Source organism: Montipora foliosa, chromosome 8 (assembly GCF_036669935.1).
Source record: "Montipora foliosa isolate CH-2021 chromosome 8, ASM3666993v2, whole genome shotgun sequence".
Taxonomy (NCBI): Eukaryota; Metazoa; Cnidaria; class Anthozoa; order Scleractinia; family Acroporidae; genus Montipora; species Montipora foliosa.
The window spans coordinates 7,833,154-7,843,153 of record NC_090876.1 but is presented as its reverse complement, the minus strand read 5'-3'; the positions used below and the strand labels follow the sequence as shown (position 1 = coordinate 7,843,153).

The window sequence follows — 10,000 nt, the reverse complement described above, 5'->3', positions numbered from 1 at the left end:
CTCTGGTTTCATGATCGACGCACGGTTTCCTACAAACGACATTCTACTGCGCCCACTACTGAGTTTCCAAACTCACTGAAAGTCTCCAGAAGGATATTGTGCAATTGTACTTTCGTTCCCTCTTTGCTTTGATCGCATTTCCTCGGATATAACAATGAGAGCATGAAAAAAGCGATCTACGTCGTAAAGAAAAGTATCTGTATCCCTGCTTCACCGACTTCTCAGAACTTCTGTATCTGGTCGGGTCACACGACAACCGGTGCCTTTGTTGTGTACTGAAAATGACTGTTCTTGAAAAAAGTTTCCCCCACAACCGTTGGCAATCTCCTTTCTTTGTACACATCTTATAAATGGGACAGATTTGGGTTGTGCGTTTACGTTGACCTGCCACAAATAATTGTTTATCAGGAAATATAGGGCTCATGTTGGCCAATGTTGTTACGTTAAGTAACCGTTTCGGTTTTTTTTTTTGGCAAATAGGGCCGTACTGGTGAAAGAGGAGAAGCTGGTCCTCCTGGAGTGATAGGTCTTCAGGTATGAAATGATTCAGTCTTTTGGTCGTTAAGATGACCAGGCGCCGTTTTTTGGTGGACACACACAAGCTCATCAAGGAGGAGCCTCCATCTCCCATAGTTGGCCTAAGAGCAAACCCTTTCCCGAGTAGATTTATTTATAGAACGCCTCCCTTGGTAGATGTTGTAAAAGCCAATCGGAACCAAGCTACCTCATCGTCAAGGAAAATATGATAATTTTCGACAGAACCACCTCTTCCTAAAAATAAATTTACTGGCCATGGGGAAAGGATTGACTTAAGGACTTATTGGTGATAGAAGCTTTCCTCGATAAGCTCTTGGGACAGACCATAATTGAGAACGTTGGCCTTCGCACAAGATGCGAATCTTATCATGCGATAGTGAACATGAAACATGAGTGATCGTTTGTTTTCTCAGACCACCTACATAATAAACGCCCCTTCTACAAAGTCAACTTAGCCAATTAATTGCGGATGTTCTCAACTACGTCAACGATGCATATATCAGGTTCCAAATTTTACGCGCGGGGAAATAGTGTAAGTTCTACATCTGCAAAGAAGCACACGTCTCTTTATTTCGTTCACCGGGGTTATCCTTCAACATCCCCTTCATTACAATTGTTGATTCTCACTCGCATGATCAACAGCCATGTTTTTCAACGAAAACAAAAGAAAACGTTTGCATAATAATAGAGTTGAATTCCCGGAGGATTTGGTCGGAGCTCCAACATGGCCGCCGTTTCTTTGTTTAGGGGCTCCAACATGGCGGCCGTGACGTCATGTGAAAACCGAGAATAGCGAACGTGCTCCTTTTCGACAATTTGAATCCCAACAGCCTTTGGGGACAATTGACACCACAACGTAGCTAAATAGCTAACCTTCCCCAAGTGTCCTAAAGTTCGATGGTTATCCGACACCGGAAGTCCATTGGTGAGAATTGAAAATTAAGCGTACATGAGGAGTAGACTCGAGAAGAGTCCAGGCGCCTCACCGAAAGTGTATCCGTGAGAGATTGGAATCCACTGGATCCATCGGTCACGACTTGTTACTGGAGGGAAGTCCAGTGGACTAATATAACAAAAGTCTACGTTCGACTCCAGCAAAGACTGCAGACGACCAATCGGATTTATTCTGAGTATCCGCGAGTATAGTCTGAAAAATCCAAACAATCATTCAAACAATGCGGAGTACTTATCGTTCGTCATAGGCTTTTAGGATCTTAGGATAACTCATTTAACGTCATGATTCCGAAATGCATCATTCTTCTTTTCTTTTACTGCAGGGAGCTCCAGGCCCTACTGGTGCCCCGGGTGTACCTGGTCGCCCAGGAAGTCAGGTAAGTAAAATGATCATTTGTGCGTCGCCTTTCCGGCATAAAATGTATGCTTTAACCACAAATGCCTTTGCTCTTCGTTGAATCCATACTGAGGATGATGTGCCAATATTCGCTCGTTTTTTCCACAGGCAAGGTGCACGGATCTATTCGATGTAATGTTTTTTTTGTTTTGTTTCTTGTTGCATAGGGTGTACGGGGAGAAAGAGGAAATGATGGAAGACCAGGAGAAGTTGTAAGTTTTTTCAAATGTAGGCCACAGAATTACGTTCCCTATGTCCCGCGAAAGAACACAACCCATCGGCAATGAACGAACCACGACTAGAATCCACTCTACGACAGGCTAATGTACGCTCGATGACAAAAGTCAACCGCGCAATTAGTAGGGTATTATAAGCAAAGACGACGTTTACGGCCACGACAACGGCACAAAGCAAAAACATGATTGGTTAAAATAGGAAAAATAATCGTGCTGCTTGTGCATCACGAATCTCCGTGCATTTCTTCGGCCATGCTCCAGAAAACAGCAAAGTAAAGTCACCAAATTTCAGGTTTTGACGACAACGTGAGCATATAACAATGAACCATTCATTATCTGTTTTGACTTAAGAAACTGTTCGTACGTACGCATTCAGTTACAGGACAGTTCGCCCGTATTGTACAAGGTGAACAAGACGGAATAATCGCAAATTATACTTGCGATAGTGCTAAGTTATATTTTGGAATGACGTTTTTGTTTCGGTAGCCGTCGTCTTTGCTTAAATTCGCTAATGACTCTAGGAGGTCTAGGAAGTATTCAATTCTTCGTTCATTTTGCTTTACTTAACTTTGCCGTTGTACATGCTCTCTTAAATAAAAACTGCAGGTTTCTGTAGCCCAGCCTTTAAACTGATGACTCTCTTTGTCTCATCGCTTACTCCTTTATATGAACACGGAACTTAAAAGTTCCATATGGCGCTCTTGTTTATGCACTGTAGGGTCTCCGCGGACCTGTTGGAGAAGTTGGAGTTCAAGGAGAACAGGTAATGTTTTAAATTATTATCTTTGTTCTTAATGGATCAGCCCTTGCTATCGTAAAGTCTCGGGTATGAAACTAAAAAAGGAAAATTGACAACTTCCTCTAGCTTTTTTCACCACGATAAAATGTAAATGTATGTATATTCGTTTTGATGGTCTTTGAGAATCCACTTTTGTTGGCATTGGTGCAAAGTCGACTGTTACTTTCTAGAATCGGCTTGATTGTCAAAATTTCTTAATTGTGACGGTCCTGCTAAGCCTAGCTAAGTTTGGTCTCGCTTTAGTTTAAGCGCGCAACGTGGTTTTATTCATGTCTCTGAGTCTCTGATAAGCATCAAATATTAAGTTAAGTTTTATTTCTTGCTTTATTTTAGGGTCCAGTTGGAACAGCTGGCGAAGACGGAGCAGATGGAGTGGACGGAATTGCAGTACGCACAATTTCTTACTCTAATTATACTTCAAGCTTAATTAACATCTTGAGTACAATAGAATCTTAAAGGACTAAAGGTCCAACTAAATACTGAAACAGGTAGTACGTAATCACGCGTGAAATCATCGAATATGCATTACGAAATTACTCGTAAGCCAGGAATTGAGCCAGCTTTATTGCTTTAGGAGACAACTTGTCCCTCTGTGATCCTCGCAAAAACCTTTCACTTCCAAAATGACTCGAGATTCCACTTGGACATTGTTCCAAAGAATATATCCGATGACAAACAGAGCATTGCACATCCGTCCACAAATAAAACGAATTGTAAGCACGTTCGTATCATTCTAAAGCCAGTCATTCGTGCAACGCAGTTCTCATTTTACTTCCAAATATGGTAAAACTGATCCTCAATCGGTTATTCGTATTTCAAGCCATCGATTTCAGAACAGCAAATTCTGATCGGTATGAATTTGCATAAACTTCTTCATTGAGTTTTGACTTTGAAGGACATTTATGGCCCGTTCATCTAACTACGTAACCAATTTTTTTTATTGAATGCTTACCCCTGGAATTTCATCCACTGATTCAAAGGTGTGGAATGTATAAGACCACTCACTATTCGAGAAGAATAGGGGATGAAGTTGCCGGTTTTCTGGCTGTCCTTAATGACTAAATAGGTGGGTGGGTATGGCAGGTCTTCATCAGCTGAATAGTTGCCAAAACTTCAACCTGCACAAACAGATAAATGACAAAGAAACAAACACCAAAGCAACGTTGAGTCGAGTTGATCACTATTTCTGGATCAGGATCTTTTTTTTTAAAATTCAAGCACATTCGAACTAAACACAACCACACTCAAATCGAATTCCTCGCAAACCCCCCCCCCCCCCCCCCTAAAACCAAAGCAAGGTTGAGTCGAGTTGATCACTATTTCTGGATTAGGATCTTTTTTTTTTTAATTCAAGCACTGTTTGAGCACATTCGAACTAAACACAACCACACTCAAATCGAATCCCCCCCAACCCCCCCCTCCCCCAAAAAAGAGAAAAGAATGGGAACGGGAAGCGTTTGTTACTATCTGTGTCATCGTAATGATGTTTAATTAAACGTTTAATTGATGTTTAATTAAACGTAACTATTCTTCTCATATAACTTGACCTACGGATTTCTCTGCGACTTCTAGGGAGACAAGGGACCCGAAGGAAAAAGAGGGGAAAGTGGCCCGTCAGGGTCTCCGGTATGTGTCTTGTTACGTTTTATGTGGAAATGCGACTTCCGATGAACAGTGTTGGGAAAGGTGCAAAGTGGAACCTCGATTATGAAGTACTCGGGGTGCATCGTCATAGCACAACGGTCTGGCAACACGTCCAGAGATACTGCCACTGGATTCACTTTTTATCCTTATCTCTAAGCATTTCATGTTTACCATAAGGATAACAATACCAAGACGACATGAAAATGAGTACGCATGAACGCCTAAAGCATATCCATTTAAAACGAATTTAACAGCTGGCTTTGGCAAACAAGCTTATGGCATTTGATGAAATTCAGTTAAGTTTAAAGCTTACGAATGTATAGAGTACAGATGAGTTCGCCCGCTCTATCTATCTATCTATCTATCTATTACAAAAATAGCTTCGCACGTAGTGGCGCCAAGGTCTGGAATGCTCTTCCTCGCCATCTTAAAGAGGAAACGGCCCCATTTGATAAGACTCCATGATGAAAGAAAAGATTCCGTCCATCCATCCATCAGCACAAATGTGGATAGAGGGTTGTCTTTACGTTAAGAAATCCTTTTTCTTGTATTTTAGGGTTTCTCGGGACTTCCCGGTCGACCTGGCAGTACGGGTCCCAAGGGACAGCGGGTATGTAATCCATCCTTCCGCCAAAGTTTTTTTTGTTCGCTATGGTCATCGCACGACTTTATCATAACATTTTAACGAGCGGAATCTTATTTAACTATTCACACTGGGTCAACAAAATTTTAAAATTATTTTAAGAATAAGCCAAAACTTTGCCGTTAAGTCGCTAGCACTTTCATTCTCAAGGAATTTTCGTAGGTATTAACGTTTGAGATTTCTAACTGTGTTTTCCGAAGTAAAAATGTGTGCGTGCTTGCATATCGCAAGTGGCCAATCTTCTTTTGCCTCGATCCGAATTTAAGAGGAATATAAGTAGATGGTACACAACCCTAAGGTAATTTTCCTTGCTCAAACAAACCGAGAAACTGACAATTTTCCGTAGTCGGACATCTTTCTCTTAACGGTATCATCGACCCTGTTATAGTCTCCATCCCTTAAGTTTGATTTTGCAAACGGTTACCATTAGTTCGTCAGGATTTCCAGCTTTTGAGATGGTATTCATTACCAATTTTTTTTTCTGCAATCTTGGTGTCGAGCTGATTTTCTTTCTCAGGGAAGCCGTGGACCCATGGGAAGTCCTGGATCTGATGGGAAAGATGGAGAACCGGTAAGATGAATCACCTAATTTTTAACATTTGGGTAAACATTGTTTGAGCCACATTTCTTTGTCATGACCACGAAGCAAATCGTGAAATTGATGATTTTCGTTACTCAGGGTTCAGATGGCGTACCTGGTAGCACTGGCTCCCCTGGATTCCCTGGACCAAAGGTTTGTTTTCCACGTTTACATTAAGATGGCGTCTTATTTGTGAGATCTTCGAAGGCCGCCTGTTTCCTTGCCCGAAAGACCATTTTTCAATAGAAGTTCCGAAGTAATGGGTTCTTAGCATGATACTGTCACATGGTACAAAATCCGCCATACTGGATGGCAAAAGGTATGCAACAGCATACCAGCCAAGCATGGCTTTTCTTTGTTTTGATGTCCCAGTGCGTGGCTTGTCATCCAGCAGGGCAGATTTTATACCATGTGCCAGTTTAATGCAAAGGGCCTATTGCAGAGACTAATCAGGACTTAAAGATCTACGACGGCGACGTCGACGAAAACTTTGCTTTATCGTAAGTCGTTCGTGATTATTACGTCTCGTTCACGTCGCGTAATGCGGGCGTATCATCCTAAAAATATAGTGGTAGAGCGATTTCAAAGTCAAAACAAAGAATGAAAAGTTATCATTTTTATACTCACGTTGTCGTTAAAACCACAAATCACGTCGTTGATATGCAGCGTACTGCAAGAATATGTGCTAACCTGACCTCTTGGGACATCTCCATGTCCCAGGAGAAATTGCAAACACTGATTATGCAGAATGTTGGGGGGAAGGGGGGGGGGGGGGAGGGTAAAAGAGGTGTATTATGAGATTTGCGCAAGTAGAGAATTATGTGTAAATTCTGCGAGTGCATGCAAGATACAATTGCTCTTAGTCTTGCCTCTGATGGGTGGAGAGAGTAGTAGTGTAGCGTCTCTCGTAACCTGCGATTGTTTGGTATTGTAAGCAGCTTCTATTTTCTTACGTCTCAGTCATTGTTTCAATGGTTTAGTCTTTTGTTTTTGGCTAGGCTATCGAGCCAGTCGCAATATACTTTACGAGAGCTGCTACCTCAATCACCAGGATAAAGTGGCGCGAAATATTCGAGGGCATAGCAAGGCTTAGCAATGGCAATTGCGTTATTCCTTTCTATAGCAAATTGAAAACTGCGCTAATGTAGAACATTTTTCTAGGGTCAAGATGGTGGTGCCGGAATGCCTGGAAGGCGCGGTCAACGTGGCGATCTGGTGAGAGCGACTTCAATTTAATTTGAGTTAGGTCACTTTATTTAACACAGGCTCACAAGCTCAAAAGATGATAATAGTGGAAGCCTACAATTATACATGTTAAATTTCTTGGTTTCGCGACATGCAGATCAGTCTACGCCACTCCTCCCTTCTCGTCCCGAACAATGAGCGAGTTAAGCATGCGCGTTTTCGAGACGCGGACGGCTACGGAAAGAGAACATTTCGCGTGCCAGGAAAGTGATGTCTCCCAGATTTTTAGACTAATCATCTCTAGTGGAAGAAAGGTACTTAGCAATATAAATGTGGTTGTGTGAAAGCAAGTTAAAAGGGAAAACAGCTAACTTACGGTTGCCGTCCGCGTCTCAAAAACGTGCGTGTTCAAGCTCCCTAATGTTGTAATTTCCTTGCAATGCGTCCCAAACTGGTTGTGTAACTGCTTGCTTTTTGTTGAACACTCCCCAGTTATCGCGCAATAGGTTTTTATCGCTCGATTTACTGGAACGACGTTTTTTTATCATATTTTCGTAACGTTTTTTTGACTGTCCCAATGAATTGTCTCTCCAATTATAAGATTAACTGCAAATGGTACTTCAGATCGTGCAATTTCCTTTACAAATCTTATGTGGTGATTCTGAAAGAGAAGAGCAGTGATTCTTTGTTGTTTGAACTTTTTTTCTCCTTTTTCAGGGACCTCGTGGGGCACCAGGCGCACCGGGTATTACTGGACAGCCCGGAGTAACAGTAAGTAAATTCTATTTTAAAGATAGAGCGGTTTTGAGTGTTGAAAGTAATAAGCGAATTGCTTTGGTTTTGCATTAGAGAGGTTTGCAATTGAGTGCCGAAAGTAATTAGCGAATTGCTTTGGTTTTGCATTGCTTCACTCAGTGATTGGTTCAAAGTTCTCGCGCCACTTTTTCAACCAATCAGAAGTGAAACCAAAACCAATGGTGGCTCGCGCGTAAACATTTTCCCGTCGCTTTGTGTCGGCTACGTGTAATTACTTCAAGTTTTGATTGGTTTACATGATTGTCTCCGTCCTTTTTTGATTGGCCAAAGTAATTACTTTGGGATTGGTTTTACGACACTCTATTGAAACTCGCTCTACTTCACTCAGTGATTGGTTTAAAGAGGCTCAGAATAGTTTCTCCTTGTTTCAAACAAATAAACATATTCTTCCTTAGATATATTTAGGGTAATCATCATCGTAGATTTCTCACATTATATTTTTCTCCAAAATAACGTTACCATGGCAACGATTAGGCATTTCTTTGAGCCTTAAAATCAACATATATTGTGTTTTTTGAAGAAACAGGACGGTGACATTTTCCCATTCAGCGTTACCAGATAATGTTAGAAATACTCTCTAAAGTAATTACTTTGGTTTTTGGTTTTACGACACTCGATGGAAACTCGCTCTAATGTGTTGTTTCACTGCACAATGCTCTATCGTAAATGAGAGTTCACTTACCTACCAGCGTCGACAAAAATCATCGAAGAAGCGCATTTCATCAGACCGATTGAACTTGATAATCATGAAAGCTTTTATCTCTATCTTTTCGTAGGGAGGGGCTGGACCACGCGGAGAAGACGGGGCCAAAGGATTTCCTGGAGAGAAGGTTCGTGGCAGTTGCTTGAAGTCAATGTAAGCGGAGAATATTAAAGCAGTGATAAACTTTAATTTACTGAAAATAAAAACTGTTTTAGGGATTGAAAGGCGACTCTGGAGATTTTGGTAGCAAGGGAGCTCCTGGAGGCTTGGTAAGTTTACTGGATATACAGCTGATCAAATGGTTTTTTAAGGACACCCCGGATCAATAGAATTTTTGTGTTCGGGACCTGAGGATCTTCAAGGTAGTGATTTTTAGGTAATGTCAGTGAAGTGCTACCGAACAGATTAATTTCGAGGGCTGTAAAATTATTGTTTCAGCCTTATTAACTGAGGGCTGTAAAGCCAAATCAAATGTGAATAAAATCGAAATATACAAACTCAGAAGGAAAAGTTTATTTTAAGGATGTGAAACCCAAAGTGTTGATATAAATGTCTGCATCGATGTTTGTAAACCATGCGAACGTGTTTGCTGTCAAATGGAAAGCTTTTAGCTTGGTGGTCCTAGACACAAACGGCAAGGCACTTCAAGTTGGACTTCTAATTTCGTATTTTAGACCGATTAAAAAGTTCCAAGCATCAGATAGTATTGAGAAGTGTCGCCTGAGGTCGGTAGTTGTTCCCGAATGCACTTTTTGTTGCTTCCCGGCCACGCAAACGTTCTTAGTGCTTCGTCACGCGTACCTCCCCCACTAACATTTGCTGCAGCGAAAAGCCACTTCCTTTAAACTGCTGTTTGCCCACTATTTAAAGAAACCATTCAGCATTGACTAATTTTGTTGTGCATAGCCAATCACATGATGCGAAAGAATGCCACACAAAACACAAATTTACCTAAAACTGGAAAACTGCCTCTGATTGGTTCGAAATCCACGAACGGAAGTGGTTTTTCGTTTCAGCAAACATTAGTGGGGAAGGAACGCATGACGAGGGCCCTAAGAACGGCTGCGTGGGAGGCTAATTTTTCTGCCCTTCCGTGCGCTTAAGACAGCTTCCCTTGTTTGCCAAATGTCCTTCATGTGAAAAGTCGTTGTGAAAAGTGGATGCTGAATGCACGTTACAGCATTAACGTCATGTGTTGGATGACACGAACAGGAGATCTTTAATTAGCTCATTAAAAGCTCGTCATCAAGTATTTTCATTTCCGGCGCCATCATTGTCTCTGACTGACGAGAGATTTGTGAACTTTCAGGGATCTGAGGGCATCGAGGGAACCAAAGGAGACAGTGGCTCCACCGGATTCGCGGTATGTATTTAAGGAAGAAAAGCAGTAGCTATAATTGCGTGGTGGTGAAAACTTGACTGATTTAAAAGTATAGTTCTGTCCGAAACGAAAACATCAGAAAGAAATTGCGGTTTTTAAATGCGTCGCAAATGTAAAGGAAACCC

The 10,000-nt window shown here is 41.5% G+C and overlaps 1 protein-coding gene across 1 annotated transcript in view; it reads left to right on the top strand.

Moving 5' to 3' along the window:
- Positions 1-10,000, top strand: part of LOC137967933 (collagen alpha-1(I) chain-like) — a 72,527-nt gene that overhangs the window by 20,910 nt on the left and 41,617 nt on the right. The window contains exons 23-36 of the mRNA XM_068814535.1: positions 481-534; positions 1,815-1,868; positions 2,056-2,100; positions 2,843-2,887; positions 3,257-3,310; positions 4,496-4,549; positions 5,124-5,177; positions 5,728-5,781; positions 5,890-5,943; positions 6,952-7,005; positions 7,693-7,746; positions 8,568-8,621; positions 8,710-8,763; positions 9,804-9,857. Of these exons, the coding sequence (XP_068670636.1) occupies positions 481-534; positions 1,815-1,868; positions 2,056-2,100; positions 2,843-2,887; positions 3,257-3,310; positions 4,496-4,549; positions 5,124-5,177; positions 5,728-5,781; positions 5,890-5,943; positions 6,952-7,005; positions 7,693-7,746; positions 8,568-8,621; positions 8,710-8,763; positions 9,804-9,857 (738 nt within the window). The remainder of the gene's footprint in view (positions 1-480; positions 535-1,814; positions 1,869-2,055; positions 2,101-2,842; positions 2,888-3,256; positions 3,311-4,495; positions 4,550-5,123; positions 5,178-5,727; positions 5,782-5,889; positions 5,944-6,951; positions 7,006-7,692; positions 7,747-8,567; positions 8,622-8,709; positions 8,764-9,803; positions 9,858-10,000) is intronic.